Here is an 18809-nt window from a genome sequence, read left to right as displayed (position 1 = left end):
TTCCCTCTCTCTCTCCTCTTCTCTCTCTCTCTTTCTCTCTCTCTCTCTCTCTCTCTCTCTCTCTCTCCTCTCTCTCTCTCTCTCTCTCTGTGTGTGCCACTGTAGGAGGCTCATCTCTCTCTCTCTCTCTCCCTCTCCCTCTCTCTCTCTCCCTCTCCCTCTCCCCTCTCCCTCTCCCTCTCCCTCTCCCTCTCCCTCTCCCTCTCTCTCTGCCACTGTAGGAGGCTCATTCCCTCTCTCCTCTTCCCATTTAATTCCAACCCTGACAATTTCAACCCATAAAGAAGAGAGAGACATGCTTGGGTGCAGTAAATTTACAGTGGCAATTTCTGGCTTATGATGAAGCATCATCGTCGTCATCATGACGCCACCCATGTGTTGCGGGTCAACAGTCACTCACAAAACAATGGTTTTAACATAAATCTGTAGTTGGAGATTCACGTGGAGCACCACAGATGCTCTTAACCCATTTTGGGCGGGAACCCCTTTTGGTGTTTTAAGCATTATGTTATGCTTTAGCTATTGAAAAATAGCAGATCTACAAGCTCATAGCGCGCCACCGAGTGGCGCGCTACGAGCTTGTAGGTCTGCTATTTTTGAAAAGTCGTTAAAATGTGGCGCAAATCATTGAATATATATTTCAGAGCGAACATTTTTAACTAAAATATTTGCTTCTGGGAAGTCCCTGGAACTACATATTTTGAGACGGGGGTCCGTGGCCCAATAGAGATAATTCTGGGGGTCCTTGACATGAAAAAGGTTGAGCACCACTGACATATAGAAACATAGGTTTTTCAGAAAAATGTTTTGAATTAGAAGCCTTTTTTTATCGACCTCAGTACAAAATGGGTTAATAAAGGTGTCACGTCACCCCCCCCCCCCCCCCCCCCCCCACCCCACCCTTCTCCCTGGGTTTGAAAGATGATGGAACGTATCCTCGCCGTCGATCAGATGCCGAGGAGATTATGGAGCGCCATGACAAATAGCGTGCTCGTGATTAAGTACACTGCACACTGTCTTCCGAGGCCTGAGGATAAATGAGAGGGCTCCGAGACTGAAAATGCACGTTCACATCACTCAGCATTATTCTTGTGCCATAATGCCTCGAGCTTACTCGCCAGAATAATATACTCTGCCGAAACAGTAATGCATTCCCCCAAAAGCTAAACCCCCCCTTCTCCTGCTTCTTTGCTTTGTATTTGTTTGAGCAGGAAGAGCCGTTTGTTATGGTGGCAGAGAACATTCTGGGCCCAAACCCAAGAGATACAAGGGATTCTCCATCGATGTGCTGGACGCCCTCGCCAAGATCCTGGGCTTCAAGTATGACATCTACCAGGTGGGAGATGGCAAGTATGGGGCAGCTCTCCCCAACGGATCCTGGAATGGCATGATCGGGGACCTCATTGGCAAGGTCAGTTGTTATTTGAAAGCAGTCCAGTTCATGTTCAGATGTCAGTTCAGAACGAAAAGCATCACAATAATGCTCAGAATTCAGATACTGTAGTAGATGATGGTCTGAGCCCACACACTGTGCCTTCAAAATCTGTTATACGCTGGTGCCAGTGTATACATGCAAGTGTCTTTAATGATTGTGGCATTTGTGCATATGAATACATTGTGAGCCAGTGGGGGAAAACAAAGTGACAGATTGGCAACGGCCCCTCTCCTTTGCCTCGTCTCATCCATTATTTTTCAATAGACTGTATTTATTTAATCAAATATTACGCATTACTACATGTCATCAACTAATATAAACAGTACAGCTTAGAGTAAATGGGGAAGAAATGACGGCATTGGTTGCCTCCTTTCAAAGGGAAATAGAACTAGCTCCCCTTATGACAGATGACAGATGTTTTTCAGACCAATTTGGGAAGAAACCAGTGATACACATCGTTTAATGGATGGTGTCAGGGCATTCCATATTGTGGTGGCGGAGTAGTAGAGTTTTAATTTGAGTTTGTTCTAAAAATGTAGGGAGAACCAGATCGTGGTCGCTCCCTCTGGTTGTTGTGGCTATGGGTGTCACTCACTTTTTGAAATAGTTTGACAGGTATGAGAATGGATTACAATACACCTACACAGTGAGCACATGTTAATTTATTGACTTTATTGTAAAAACATGCAACAAATGTACACACACAGAGTTAAATTGACACATATTATTTCAGTATCCTGAAGGATGTCTGCATTTTCCCTTCATATATTATAGACCTAGCTTAAATCTTACCCTGTGGCTAATAGGAGAAATGGCATGGTGGCACCCCATGTGAACTGTCAAAGCTGTCAGCCCTACAATCTCATGCTAATCTCGCTCAGCTAGGGGGGGAAGCCTATCACTCTTCCTGTGACGGAGTGTCTCTGATTATGGCCCGAGTGAGGAGGGTGTGCTGTTTCACTCTCAACAGTCGCAATGTGATTAGTGTCACTGGGTCTTTCCACAGCAGCAGGTGTCCACAGATATGCCCGTGCGAGAGAGATGGATGGTGTGTGCTTATATAGAAATAGAGAGAGAGAGATGAAAGCTATAGTCTTGTGCATGCCAGTTGAAGGGACTCTTTTAACCCATTTAGGCCTGACGTAAAAAAAAAAATCACACCCGTGTGAACTGAGTGGTGCAGTGACGTCACACACTAACCATAGCAACCATGCTCACCATGCGTGGGGACACGTACAGGTACACACATACATAGACACATAGATACAGACAAAGCTGGTTGTTGGAGTGGTTTGCACCACTCAAAAAAAAAAAAAAAAAGTCTTCTGAAAGAAAATATATTAAAAAATGTGTGCCGCATTTTCACGATTTTTCAAAAATAGCAGATCTACAAGCTCGTAGCGCGCCACTCGGTGGCGCGCTATGAGCTTGTAGATCTGCTATTTTCCAATAGCTAAAGTATTACATAATGCTTAGTTAAAACACCAAAAGGGGTTCCCGCCCAAAACGGGTTAAGAGAGCTCCAAGGGAGTCAGCGGATGATGAACCACTGATCTGACCATGGGGGTTATCATTGCTTATCAAATGAACGTATATTCATGGCCCCATCTTGCGGGCACCCACCACTGTTGGAACCCAAACTCATCATGTTCACTTTATGACACAGTGATTTATGTGGAACCTGACGGTAAAATGACAAGACACAATATCATGGATCTAATACAGATTCAATTTCAGGATTATATATATGCATTGTGTGTGCATGCGGCGTGCGTGTACTTGCATGTGTGCGAGTTGATCTCGACAGATTCAATTTCAAGATTAAACCGTATGCATGTTAACTGAACATGCTAGATTTCATTCCAAGATGAAACATCGATTGAACACGCAGCAGAGGAGAGAGGCTGTGCGAATAATGTGGGCAGAGTTCAAAAACTTTACAATTGCTCTCTCTCTCTCTCCCGCCGCAGAGAGCAGACCTGGCCCTATCAGCCATCACCATCACCCCGGAGCGAGAGAGCGTGGTGGACTTCAGTAAGCGCTACCTGGACTATTCGGTGGGGATCCTGATGCGCAAGTCAGAGGAAAAGATCAACATCTTCTCCCTGCTGGCTCCGTTTGACCTGGCGGTGTGGGCGTGCATCGCGGCCGCCATCCCCGTGGTGGGCATCATGATCTTCCTGCTCAGGCGCATCCAGTCGGTGCGCTCCCAGAATACCGCGGGAGGCCACCCGTCCGTCTCCACCTCACTCCAAAGCGCCATCTGGATCGTTTACGGTGCCTTCGTGCAACAAGGTGGGTGGGACAAAGAGGGAGGGAGGGGAGGATGGGTGAGGTGTCAGACAGTATCTTGGTCTTTCTAAAGACAATATATGAAAGCAATAAGGTACACCCGCACACTGTGTATCTGCTCGGCACAAGAGTATTGTCTTAGTTTTCTCCTACAGTATAGACAATATATAGAATCAAAACATGCACAAAAAAAGCCTGAACTACCACTGAATACTAGTACTAGGATTCGTTATATCATTCAGGACATTTGCATCAAGCTATGCTGTACAGCATGGCTTTGTATGGTAGAACCGAGAAGGGTATATCTTTTCTGAGATGATGCACGTGAAATTGATAAGGTGGAAAAGTGCCTCCACTAGTAGAATAGCCATGTATGCCAACACAGTCATAAAATATCACATCAACACATTTCTTTTATAAAGACTACACAGCCACAGGACTAGTGATACCATTTCAGATATGACAGCCAAACTGGCCTTTCCTAAAGGTGCCCTTGTCTGGGAGAATATCATGCCTTTTTTTTGGCTCTGGTTGTGATCCAGGTATTTCCAATGCGGATAAATGACTAGCTCAGCAACTGACGTTAAAGCCTTGGCTACATTTATCAAAGTCTGGCTCACTTCCCGACAGCCTTTTTGAGCCCAACAGCGACTATATTTTGGAAAAGCTGAATTCTTTCTTTTTTTTCCCCTTCTCTTTTTTTGGCTCGCATGCCTCCACTGGCATTTCTTGATTCACAAGGGCATAGCGTTTTCCATGGCGCAAGGCCCTTTGATGTGGATCTGACTGCTGATGTTTAGCAAAGCATAGTTAGACACCAGAAACTTGGCACGCACATTTTCCCTGATGATTTGATAATGATATTCTGGCACGTGATCGAGCTTCGTTTTAAGGTTAGCACAGATGAGACTGACCGCCCACACATACATGCTCACACAGATTTTCCTCGAAAGGCAGTTATCTTGGACAATGATTGCCCTTCCTTCATCCCATAAGGAGGTCAGGGAGACGTACCCTTTCGATTTGCCCTTCACTAATCAGTAACTAATCTGAACCTTGCCAAGAGAGCGCTTTGCCTTATAATCAGAGGCATTAATCAATCAATTACAGAGCTGACAGAATTGTGGGCCAAACGTGTGTGGTTGGATATAAGATCAAGATCCAAATTTCCAAAAGTTGTACATCCAAAAGCCCCCTAAAACTCACATGCTGTGATGTTAGCACAGAGTTTAAAATGCACATAATGACTATATGACATATGTGGCCAAATTGGACTGAGGGACTGCCATTTGATTTGTTTTAACTTTCGGTTTTTTTCATGTCATATGAAGGGAATCATAGTCATGACTATCCCCTAATGGTGCAGAGCCATCAATTGACTGACACTGACACAAATAATGTTTTCATTACCACACATCTTTCAGAAGCAATTTTCTGATCAGTTAAATCCTCAACATTTTAATTTATGCCAAAAAAAGAATTTGTAGGGGGAGACGTATTTGAGAGGAAGTGAGAAAGGAACAGAACAGCTAATGTGATAGTCATAATCAGTTGAACAGATCTGTTGCTGTCTAACTGAGCAAACAGATGGAATGTTTATATGGAGGCTTAAACAATGACATGAAAGAATGCCGATTAATGAGTACATTGCCAACACAGATTAAGAGATTTGGGAGGTATTGTTCAAAACACAAGCATTGTATAGCCTCAGCCTGTGAGGATTCTTTGGTCTACAATGTACCATGTAGACTCTACATGGATACTGATTAGCAGGATCACAATAAAAGTGTTCTGGAATTTACCCCAGATTAGGACATAAGGCTGTGCCTTAGCCAACATATGTCGGGGTTGGATTCCAATTGTATCCAAGCAACCCATTTACTTGGAGAGAACTTGTTTATTTCACTTGTTTATCTTGTATCCTGCATGGGTTCTTTCTCCTGAAATTGGTATCCTGACCTGAACATCGTAATTTGCTTACTGTAAATTGCTCTAGATTAACCCTAAATTGTAATTATAATTGTAAAATTGTAAGAGATAGAGCTATTACTGAACAAAAACTCTATATCAGCGAAAGGAATATAAAGCAATTTAACCCATTTTGGGCGGGAACCCCTTTTGGTGTTAGCATTATGTTATGCTTTAGCTATTGAAAAATAGCAGAGGTAGGTGTGCTATTTTTGAAAAATCGTGAAAATGTTTATAACCCATATTATAAGGGGTTTATTGTCTATTCTCAGTGCTTGTGTTTCTGTGCGTATACTGTAGTATGCCCATACGTGTGGGTGTCTGTGCCTCCTGCGTTTCAGCAGGCAGCGACTCCATTCTGGGATCGGTGGCGCTGCGGATCGTCATGGGCAGCTGGTGGCTCTTTACGCTCATCGTGTGCTCCTCCTACACGGCCAATCTGGCGGCCTACCTCACAGTGTCGCGCATGGACAACACCGTGCGGTAAGGCTCAACCATCCTCGTAGGTCTGTCACCATTACACATTTAAGTTGACGATTAGTTAGCCTGGAACTCACCTATGCTTTTTATGGCATAGGCAGCTCCCGGCAGGATCCGCCGGGAGAAACTATGCGCAGCTGCACGACATGAGACTAATTACTTAGAGCGACAGAGAGAGAGAGGAGTGTGTGTGTGTGTGTGTACATGTGTGCGTGTGTGTACATGTGTGCGTGTGTGTGTGTGTCAACAAAGGTGCAGACGATCAGAAATCAGCAGAGAGTGAGCGATGTTTGCGCTACTCTATGCCGAATTGAAGTGGACTCGGACCCAGACTTTTTTTTTCTCCCTGAAAAAAAAACCGTCTGGGTTTCCGAGGCTAACGATTAGTTGTCACACAAGTAATTGTGATTAACGATTTAACTGTGTTTTTGGCTTTGGAAATTGGAATATTCTGAATAGAAATTACAATTACGTTTGCCTTTTAGGCTTCCTGATTAGAAAAATGCATGGGGCATGACAAATAAATGAAATATACCAACAAAGTACTGGCATTTAAAAACAATAAAAAATAAATAGCGGAAATAGCTGATCTATAGATCTGCTATTGCTACAGCTGATCTAGATTAGCTTTTTTAATGTATGAACATTTTTCAACATGGACACGATTATGACGATTATCACAAAATAATTGCGATTACCTCAAATTATTGCGATTAAATGATTATGTAATTATTGAGACAATACCCTACATCCTCGTTAGTCAAACACTGAATTACTTGAAGTTCGTTTTGATCTACACTGTATAGCTGAAATGGTGTCAGGACTCAGAGCATTGTCTTTATAAAACACACATAGTTACATAGTTTGCACATTGAACATTAGCAAGCTTGCTGCCTTGCTTGTTGGTTAATTGGTAGCCTATGCTGGAAAAATGGTCACCTTTTCCTAAAGCATTTTGCACCTGCATGTGGGTGAATGTTCGTTCATTCATTCAAACCTTTATTTATTCTCGAAAGACATTGAGGTCACCCTCATTTGCAGTGTCGTCGAGATACACATAATACAACATTTCAAAGCAATAAACAAAAACAGAACAGAACAGCAACATTTCCTCATCGTGTGATGTAGCAACATGTATGTTTAAAAACAGTTGCAGACACTTTGGGGGTAAGTCTGCAATCAAAGATTTAAATTGACCGTATGTTATGGGAGAACAGATCTTTGGGGCACTAAAACAAAAGGCTGTTTTCCCCACCTCTGTGTTTACATTTGGGACCTTTAGTGTGAGCCATGTGACTGGAGCGTGTCCTATATGTTACAGGGTTCCAATCCAGCAGAGCTTTAATATACAACGGTAAAGTTCCATCAATTGCTTTAAAAATAAACAGATACCAATGTTTATTTCGCCTGTCGGCCAAGGAGGGCCTACCCACTCTGTCATATAGGATGCAGTGATGAGTTATGTAATGTTCACCAGATATAAATTGCAAAGCAGAATGATAAACTGCATCCAAGGGCTTGAGGACAGAAGGAGCAGCTTTTCCATATATGACATCTCCATAGTCCAACACAGAAATAAATAACCCCTCAATAACCCTTTTCCTACATGGAGTTGGGAAACTAGCTCTGTTCCGGTAAAAAAAGCCATTTTTTTGCCTTAGTTTACTGACAAGATTGTGGTATTTTAATGTAAATTTGTCATCAAGCCATATTCCAAGGTACTTGTATTCAGCAACCCTTTCTATGTTAGATCCATTCGAGGTACAGTAGTAATATAAAAGTTATTAAAATCAATTCCCCTGGCCCTAGAGAACAGCATGAATTTAGTTTTTCCAGCATTTAGAAGACGCTTCAGCTCTCTAAGGGCATCTTGAAGTATATTAAATTAATGCTGCAAGTTGTCTATTGGAATCAGCAATGCAACAAATAATGGTGTCATCTGCATAGAAGTGTGCTTGACAACTATCTAAAGTCAAAGCAATGCTATTTATATATAAGGTAAATAAAACAGGGCCCAGGATCGATCCTTGTGGGACACCTTTTGAGATGGGTAAGAACCCTGACTGGGCTCTCCCAGCTTTCACACATTGAGATCTCCCAGTAGCTCTGAAACCACCTGCAAGTATTTCCATTAAACCCAGTTCTGTGAAAAATAATTAAAGGAGTGCATTTAAGGAGTGCATAATCCACTGTATCAAAGGCTTTCGATAAATCTATAAATAATGCAGCACATTGTTTTCTTTTGTCCATGGCAGAAGCTATGTCATTTACAATTAAGGTAGTGGCCGTGATTGTGCTATGTTTAGCTCTAAAACCAGACTGAAGTGGGGTTACAAAGGCCCCTTTTCCACTGGTTGGTTCCCAATGGGAACTGGTTCAGTTATTTTCGGTTCTTAGTCCATGAGCCAGAGCTCCAAGATTGGAACGTTAATTTTGAATTGAGTGGGCAAAGCCATACCTATATTAGATTGTTATCACCATGAAACCTCCCCAGTTGATTACTTACACGAAGACAATGATTTATTGTATTACAAATTTTACATTTTGAAATATGCTACACATTATGTAGGAAAATATGCAAAATACTAGAAAATATGAAAAAGCTACTATCATATCATGTATTAATTTACTTGTATTGATCCTATAAACAATATAATATAGGTCTAGTTTTTCCCACCAATTTTGGAGCTCATGGACTAAGAACCAAAAAGAACTGCACCAGTTCCCATTGGGAACCAACCGGTGGAAAGGGGGTCAGACTGAGTTGATATAGGAAGATTTTGAGCTGATTATTTACCAATGACTCCAGTGTTTTCGCCAGACAGGACAGCTTGGAGAGTGGTTAATAATGATTTGGATCATTAACATCTCCACCTTTATGGAGAAATATGTGCCATTTTTCATATATTGGGAACTATGCATGTTGACACAGAACATTTTTAAATATGTGTCATATGCTCTGCAATTAATGGAGCAGCTAATTTAAGAAAAAAGGGGTCCAAACAATCCGCCCTGTTGACTCTGGAGTCAATGGAGAGCAGAGCGGTAAGAACATCGTTACAAGAAAAAGGTTCCAGGGAGAAGTGAGAGCAGTGCCTCTCCGTATGAGAGACATGGCTTTCAGCATCCATACTGTATGTGCGTTTCTGAGTATATTTGCAATATCCTCATTTTCAAAGAGGTGACCTGCTGCAGCAAAATGTTTGTTAAAAGCTGTGCAAATACCATTTAGGTCAGAAACTACACACTGACCGACGTTCACATACGTGCAGGTAGTGAGGTAGCTTTTTCGTTTTTTACAGAGTTTACAATTTTCCAAAAATTAGCTGGGTGGGAATCACAGCCCAGTATAGCATCTATGTAATAGTCAGACTTAGCTTTTTTAACAGCTGATGTGAATTTATTTCTTAGCTGCCTAAAAGCAAGCCAGTGAGCGGGATCTCCCAATTTTTTAGCTAAAACCTAGGCCTTGTTTTTTAGATGGAGCATGTATGGATTAGATTACACTGACAGCAGAGGCAGCCATGCAAGTTACCCAATTGGGTTTGGAGTCTCGCTCGAGGACACTAATAATGCCAGGAGAAGTGGAGATCAAGGAAAGACATGTCTCTATTATTGTTAGAGAGTAAATCTACTATTCAAATTCCATGTGAAAAATTGAGAACCTGCATAGTTTTTTACAAGTCTGCACTCAACCTTCAAAAGGCTGTAGGTTTGAAACATGGCCAGCTGTTATACAGAATACTTGATTCGAAGTAAGAACGTCTTATTTTGAGTTTCATACTCAAAATAAGTCTTACACTGTTATCTTATTGCTATTACACTGACAAGTGCTATAGGGCAGTCGCAGACCGAAGATTCATCTCTGTTGGGTATGCTTTCCAATCATTTCTGACCCACAACACTACCTAACGAGTAGGTTCTCTTCAGTCCAAATGTTATTTGTCAGTAAATCCAATTTGGTTCCCTCTATCTCTGTCCCCCTCCCAAAGGGTGGAAAAATTGGTATTTGATTACATTGAGTCAGCCTACCTCTGAGCAAATAGCCACATGGACGGAGAGAGATGGAATGCTAAGCAGCAGTTGGGTTACGTGTGTGTGCGTGCGTGCGTGCGTGCGTGCGTGCGTGCGTGCGTGCGTGCGTGCGTGCGTGCGTGCGTGCGCAAGTGCGTGGGTGCGTGCGTGCGTGCGCAAGTGCGTGCGCAAGTGGGTGGGTGCTCAAGTGGGTGCGTGCGTGCGTGCGCAAGTGCGTGCGCAAGTGGGTGGGTGCGTGCGCAAGTGGGTGTGCATATACTATACATAATGTGTACCTGTGTAGATAGACATAATGGGCCAGATTCACAACGCCGAATTCATGAACTTGAACTTGGCGGATGTTGGTCGTAAAATCCGCTCATTTCCAAGTTAGCTCAGAGGGTGCCATACCAGTGATCAAGGCATGTGTATATGTATTTAGAATGCTTTAGTCTTCATGCTGAATCAATGAATAGTCCCCAAAAAAAAATATATATATATAGATATGTATGTGCCCAGCATTTGTCAACCACACCAACATACATAAAATAAGAAAATGTGTCAACTGCTTAGCTTAAGCTAAGCAGTTGACACATTTTCTTATTATTTGCATCAGCATAACATAATTATGTTATGCTGATGCAAATTCCACTGGTTTGTATTTGTATTTATTCTGTAGGCTATGTAATTGCATTCAGAGCTGAATTATTAGGTCGCTCGGCACGTTGACAGATTGCAGCCAATACAGTTTCACATAATGGTTTAAATAGACTATCATGCCTTTGCTGCATGAGCCTCCATTTGCGTCGTGGTATTTATAATATATTGATCACATGAACGCCACACTCCGAATAGCCTAATAACTGGATAAATGGATCGGATGAAATCTAGCTTTTCCGACATCCAAAAACGGATTAATCCCTCCAGAAAAAAATAAAGAGAAGAAAAAAAGGCATAACTGGTCCGGGATGGATTAAATCTGTCCTGTGATGCATGTCCAATATTCCATTTGCTTTCCAAATCTGATGTACTGTAGTGGGACAGCAGGGCAGGGAATCAATCACCCCAGTAATCAATAAATCAAATAATGAAAATTTTCTGATTTTAATTTTACCTCTGCCAAGGAGTGAAGCAATCACGTGCCAAAATAAGTTGGCAAGTGCTATGCTATTTGCTTGAAGATCTGTCCGTGCGAGAGACCCGCCTGTCAAAATCAGCTGGTGATCCGATTAAGCTACGTGTCCAGAACAAATTAATTCCCCATAGTCATGATTCAGATAGCATATACAACAGTGATCTGATAGTAATCCAAAGGACAGTCTTCCCCCCATTAACACCATGGAGGCCCAGGGTGGAGATCTCCGTCAAGTTCATGGTCAAGTGCCCAAGGCGGAGATTGATAAATAGGACGGAGATTAATGATATGTTGCCCAATCCTCAGTGTTGCACAACAGTGACACGTCATCGAAAATGTTCCCTGCCTGTTTAGCGGACGAAAACGAAAATCGTTCATAACTCGCGATCTAAATCATCCCGTCTAATTATGAAAAAAGATCCTGTGTTAGACGGCGCTCCGCGGTCCAGTCGCTAGTCGCGATAGATTTATTCTTACCTCCCGTTGTTGTCGATTGACTCTAGAGTGGTGTGGCTATTGTTAGCTGCTACACAGACATTCACAACAACTTCCGGTGCACCGGTAAAAGTGGTCCGGGCGCTATAAATGATGGGCACATTTTAGTAATGGATTAAATAGGTCCGGGCATGCAAGGTGTTTTAATCAATGCAGCTCTGATAAAAAAAAACATAATTTTTACCTCTGCAAATGCAAGTGTGCAATTGTTCAATAGAAATGGCTCTTTATAGGTAATATAAGTGCCAAGTATAGCCTTGGTCCTGAGCTTGAACTTAAATCAATAAATGAACGAGTTGGTTATGAGAGTAGCCTAAACTTTATAACGTTCAGTCCGTTGACATTGCGAGAGACTCGCCTGTCAAAATAAACTGCTCTACAAGCTCGTGCTGTGCGGTGCATCGCGGAGCACCGTGTTCACTGTTGTAAGCTTGGGGATCTGTGCATTTTGCAGGCTGTGATGACGTTTTTCACCTGAGGAAAGATATTTCCTGTTGCCTTATATGGCGTGGAATGTGCGTGGATGTTCAATTAAACCAGGCGACACCAGGCGAATCGCTTGGGAAAGAGGCGAAATGAGATAGACGGGTGATCCGCACAAATGAAGTCATTACGCCACCTTTGCTGAATGACACGTGAGCTTGATCGGACGAATTAATATGCTCTCATTACGCACTTCAATTACACCTGGTCGTAAATCTCCGTTGTGAATCTGGCCCAATGTGTGCACACACAGTTGTTTGCACGCACATACTGTATGTTTATTTTTTATTTTACAAAACCCGAGCTGCAGTGTACAGCAGCAGAGACCAGAGTGTGTGCGTGCGTGCGTGCGTGCGTGCATGCGTGCGTGCGTGCGTGCGTGCGTGAGCATGAGTGTGTGCTGAATAATGTACACAGTAGCAAGACATGACATAATTGTTGACTTATTTGGACATAATATTAAGAACTAGAAAAAGTGCCCTTCTGGGCACAGGTCTCCACCAGGAGGATAGGACTGTGTGAGATGTTTGGCAAAATGTGTAGTAGTAATATAAACATGTTTGCCTTGTATGGCAATTGGATGATTTGAGGCATTTTGTTCCAATCAACCTGTTTTGCAAAAATCAACCTGTTGGTGGCGCTATAACAGGCCAATGTGAAAAGGGTGGGATATATTCCTCAGCCTAGTAAGAAAATGTGTGAAAGATTTCACGTAAATTGCATGCTGTGTTCATGATTTGAGGCTTTTGTTCAAAACGGGGCAATCTTGCAAACTGTGAAAGGCAATTATAGCCAATTAGGGTGGAATATGAAATATCGGACAGATCCGACTTGAGCACATGACCATAGAGATACTGTGTAACGATTTGTGATATTTTTGGACAGAATCTGGAGGAGTAATATCCAAAAATGTGTTTTACAAAAGTCGGCCTCCTGGTGGCGCTATAAAAGGCAGATGCGGAAAATGCAGGTCAAAGGTTTGTCCTTGGCCTCTAGGGAGTGTGCATGCAACGTTTCACGCAGATCGGTGCAGTTTTAGGTAACAAATGTGAAAAGCTGCCTCATGGTGGCGCTATAACAGGCCGTTCTGGAAAATGCGGGGCAGAGGTTCATCGTTGGCATCTAGGGAGTGTGTGTGCAAAGTTTGGCATCGACCGGGTTAACGGTGCCGGAGATTAGCTGGTAACGGACGGACGGAAGGACACACGGACACACACACGGACGGAGTGCAAAACATACTCTCTCCCCATGCCTTCGGCCTGGTGGAGACAACAAAGTGATGATGAACTAGAAAAAGTGCCCTTCTGGGCACAGGTCTCCACCAGGAGGATAGGACTGTGTGAGATGTTTGGCAAAATGTTTAGGAGTAATATAAACATGTTTGCTTTTGATGGCAATTGGATGACTTGAGGCATTTTGTTCCAAAAATGTGTTTTGCAGAAATCAACCTGTTGGTGGCGCTATAACAGGCCAATGTGAAAAGGGTGGGATATAATCAGCCTAGTAAGACAATGTGTGAAAGATTTCACGTAAATTACATGCTGCGTTCATGATTTGAGGCTTTTGTTCAAAACGGGGCAATCTTGCAAACTGTGAAAGCCAATTATAGCCAATTAGGATGGAATATGAAATATCGGACAGATCCGACTTGAGCACATGACCATAGAGATACTGTGTAACGATTTGTGAGATTTTTGGACAGAATCTGGAGGAGTAATATCAAAAAATGTGTTTTTCAAAAGTCGGCCTCCTGGTGGCGCTATGAAAGGCAGATGCGGAAAATGCAGGTGAAAGGTTTGTCCTTGGCCTCTAGGGAGTGTGCATGCAATGTTTCACGCAGATCGGTGCAGTTTTAGGTAAACAATGTGAAAAGCTGCCTCATGGTGGCGCTATAACAGGCCGTTCTGGAAAATGCAGGGCAGAGGTTCATCGTTGGCATCCAGGGAGTGTGTGTGCAAAGTTTGGCATCGACCGGGTTAACGGTGCCGGAGATTAGCTGGTAACGGACGGACGGAAGGACACACGGACACACGGACGGACACACACACACACACACGGACGGAGTGCAAAACATACTCTCTCCCCATGCCTTCGGCCTGGTGGAGACAACTATGTTCCATCTCCTTTTTGAATGGGTAAACATTCCTGTTATGCCTTCCATGTTAAAAGGAAGCAGTATATTGAATGTTATTTCAACAAATACACCAGATGTTGTATTGTTAATGAGTGCTGTAAGGACGTGAATGTTTTGGATAGGCTATACTTTTGACAAGAGCTTGGAGGAATCATTCCTCCTCACTAAGGAGGAATTATTCCTCCTTCGTGAGGAATCATTTCACATCCAACCTGTCCAACCAGCTTGGATATGACATCTATATCCAAGCTGTCTACGTTTAATGTAGACTGCTTGTGTTTTCAGTGACTTTTCTACTGGGTTGTGTTTGCTGCACCTCTTTCGATATTGGTTAGGCCATTATAGCTAATGAACAAAGGGGTAGAGGGTTGACCCCGATATATTGATCTGGACGTCTCAATGCTATGGTAAGATGTCGAGAGAGGTGAACAAGAGAGACATCTAAAGGAAGTGGATATATCCCAGACAGATGTTCCTAGTGCATTTACAGTATATAGTTTTACATGAACTCTACAGTACCAGCTCTATGTTGGTACAGTAGGACAACATCCTCACACATCTGTCATTTGGATATCCGTTTTACAAGCTCAGAGCTTGTAGAACGGATATCTTTTGCGGCTTCCTTTGCGAATATAATAGTGACACTGAGGGAAGTTAAAAATAGGAATTCATTTATGTCAAAACAAAAAGATGAATGGAGATAGTATGTTTTTTTGCCTGACAGCGACATAATGATACTGTATTATCTGGGATTTGTTCCTTTGCAGTGTTTTAGAATACACAAGGTGACAGCTTTGCACTATCTTTCCACCCCAGGTTGTGAATCACTTGATTTATGTTAAATCTATAGACCGGCCAACGGTGCATGTATAAAAGAAGCCACAGTAAACACACACAGCCCCAATAAATATAGCTTTAAGAATATGAATGTGGAATATCCCACACTGAATGAATGACTGGCCCATACCTCCAGCTGTCAGACTGAACTGTAATCTGTGAAATAATCTCTCTCTCTCTCTCTCTCTCTCTCTCTCTCTCTCTGCATCCTTTCCTTTTCTACGACAACAGCAGATAGACTGCTAATTAAATGACTGAATTAGTCTAACATTGTTATCTCAAGATGAGCCGTTCGATTCTCTCACCTTTTAGGTAATTGGATGGAAGCCAGTCTTGGCTTCCACGTGTACAGACATTTCAGTGCTGTCCACATGTGCCAATTTACTGAAAAGATGAAGCGAATGCACGGATCAACATGTCAAGCATCAGCTGAACAACAGTCAGGGAGGCAGCTATAATCTTCACAGTAGATTGGTATTCAAATTCTATTGGAAGTGAACCCTAATTGGAAGCGTATCGTAACATTTGGTTCGAAATGAAACACAAAAAAAACAAAAAGAAAACAGAAGACATATTGTGTGAAATTGCCAATTATCTTTGCAGGACGTATGCCTTGCAGCATTGAGCATTGGTGAGCCTACATTACATGATTATGCCCACGTACAGTAGCCTATAGAACACCCACATCTATTTACATGCAAGACCTTAACTGGAGCGATATTAATTAGTCTGAGTCTTACCCTGGCATCAGAATAATTTGCATCTCATATACGAATGATCATAATCAATACCTAAGGTCAATGACATCTTCAACCCCCCCCTTAAACCACTTGAACCTATAGGGCAGTATTATGCGTGTCTTAAGTACCAGGTCTTATGACTTAACTTAAGACCTGGAGGCGTGGTCAATGCTGTTTGGCCACTCAGAATAGCCAAACAGCATTGACCACGCCTCCAGGTCTTAAGTTAACCCATTCAGGCCTTACGTCGAAATTAAAAAAAATGTCTTCTAAATAATGACAATTTTCGGAAAGATTTGAGGGACATTTTAACGATTTTTCAAAAATAGCAGACCTACAAGCTCATAGCGCGCCACCGAGTGGCGCGCTATGAGCTTGTAGATCTGCTATTTTCCAATAGATAAAGTTTAACGTAACGTTTAAAACACCAAAAGGGGTTCCCGCCCAAAATGGGTTAAGTCATAAGACCTGGTACTTAAGACACGCATAATACTGCCCATAGTGTCTTTATTCTGGGCATGTCATAACAGTCAAACATTTGGCAAAAACAGGCAACCGTTCGGCGAAAATAGCAGATCTACAAGATTGATTTTTCGTAGATCTGCTACTTTCAGCAAAGAGATTTTGTGTAGAGGGAAAAATCGAGCCTAGACCCCTGGGGGATGCCGGTCAACTGAAGTATAAAGTGGTTAAAACGCCTTCATGATTCCGTAGTGCACTATGAGACGATGATATTGGCACTGTCTGGAGTGTCTGCATTGGTTTTCACTGTTACCTGCCTTGAATTTGAAGTAACTTGGGTTGTGGGTTACCTCTCTATAGCTTGCCAGATTTAAGAACAACTTTTTCTTGGGGAGTTACAACTTAACAGTTGCAACTTAACCCATTTAGACCTGGGAACGATTCTACAAATGTCTTCTCAAACATTTTCATGTCAAGGACCCCCAAGGAATATGGAATTGGCCGCCGACCCCCATCTGAAAATATGTAGTTCCAGGGACCTCCCAGAAGCAAAGATTTGAGTTAAAAACGTTCGCTGTGAAAGAATATATATTTGAAATTTGCGCCACATTTTCACGATTTTTCAAAAATAGCAGACCTACAAGCTCGTAGCGCGCCACTCGGTGGCGCGCTATGAGCTTGTAGATCTGCTATTTTCCAATAGCTAATGCTTAAAACACCAAAAGGTTCCCGCCCTGAATGGATTAAATTCAAGGTTTGTGCATGCAGTTTATAGTTCAGCCCACGTTGTTTGAATGTAATCCCCATGCTTTGCAGTGCAGTAACATACTGAGTTAATCAGCCTTACGGTGCCATGGGGCATTCCTCACTAGCAGCCATAAAAGCAGACCTAATCCCCCCAAAACAAAACCAAACCTACTGCCACGTCTTAACTATTTTTAAACAAATCTATCAATGCATTAGTTGTCCTGATGGAATTGTCTTCATTTACAGAATCCCCATGTCTGTGGGCTACATTTTTGTAGTGTACTGGATTCATATTTGAATTGCAGCAATTAAGGAATACCGTACATACTGTAGATTTTCTTACTTTGTGTAACAAGCCTCTCCGATAATGATCCAGCACCTCTACTGTATGTGTGTCAGTGATTGCACTGCATTTAGCCGAGAACAGCTTTAGCTACATGTTACAGATTTAGATTATCACGGCTGACCATTTTGGGTGGTGCACTTCCATCTAACTTATATCCAAGGTTTTGAACAAAATGTGAAAATGTGGCTGAAGTGATTGTAAGAAAGCAAAACACTGTGTGTTACTACAATGCAAACCATCATGGGGATTAAATTCAAATAGTGTATGGGCTGAACTCCAAACAGCATTCGGGAACCTAGCCCCCTTTCTGAAACTAGCTCCTCGCCACTCGCCCTACACACTTCCACTCGGTTTGAGCATAGATATATAAATAAGAGAGACGGCACCGGAATCCCCCTCCCATCCACTTGCATTGCATTGCGTCTCGGTTATTTATATATCTATGCTCAAACCGAGTGGAAGTGTGTAGGGCGAGTGGCGAGGAGCTAGTTTCAAAAAGGGCCTAGGTGTTTCACTTAGAGTATTGGTTTTATTCTTTTTTCTTTGAATCTGGCAAGCTAGAAAATCATTCAACGATTGAAACATTGTTATACGAGACACACATTATTGTGATAGTGTCCATTAGAGTTGATAAACGAGACTCAGGGCAACTTACTCAACCAAGGTAAGAATCAGACTAATTATGTATAGACGAACGCGTGGGTGAACATCAATCAGTAATGTGCAGTACCTGTGTGAAAAAACAAATTATCGGCATGAACATTGTGTTAATTGCCTGTCAAATCATTGCTGTACACAAGTTCCTAATAGAAAATGTTACAGATAAAGATTTGTATTGTGAACTGAACCCTTTCATCGGAAGAGTTTTTAGTTAGGAGAAAATTCAATATTTTCACTATTCTCCCCAAAAAGAAAACAATAGCTTTGATTTCACTGCGCAAAAAGCTTGGAATACGGATGGGTATATGACAGGAAACTCCCGTTAAACTTTCCAACAAACTCCCGTAAACTCCCGACTAGTTTACTAGTCGACTAGTAAATCCACTAGTCGACCTTGTTGGTACTAGTTGACTAGTTGATAAGAAAAAAAAAATTTCCCGATTTTGTAGTCCTCAAGATCAGGTAGATTATAGTTATAGTCACCATGTACACAGTTTTTCAATGTACAAATATTTATTTATTAAAAAAAAATATATATATTTTATTTTTTACATAATAGGTAGTTAAACAACTAGTCGACT

General features: G+C 42.1%; 1 protein-coding gene across 1 annotated transcript in view; it reads left to right on the top strand.

Moving 5' to 3' along the window:
• Positions 1 to 18809, top strand: part of grid1a (glutamate receptor, ionotropic, delta 1a) — a 455767-nt gene that overhangs the window by 421825 nt on the left and 15133 nt on the right. Inside the window, 4 exon segments of the mRNA XM_079513136.1 lie at positions 1212 to 1250; positions 1253 to 1411; positions 3406 to 3730; positions 6037 to 6178. Of these exon segments, the coding sequence (XP_079369262.1) occupies positions 1212 to 1250; positions 1253 to 1411; positions 3406 to 3730; positions 6037 to 6178 (665 nt within the window).

Source organism: Electrona antarctica, assembly GCF_951216825.1.
Source record: "Electrona antarctica genome assembly, chromosome: 10".
NCBI lineage: Eukaryota > Metazoa > Chordata > Actinopteri > Myctophiformes > Myctophidae > Electrona > Electrona antarctica.
This window is presented reverse-complemented; position numbering and strand designations above follow the sequence as displayed.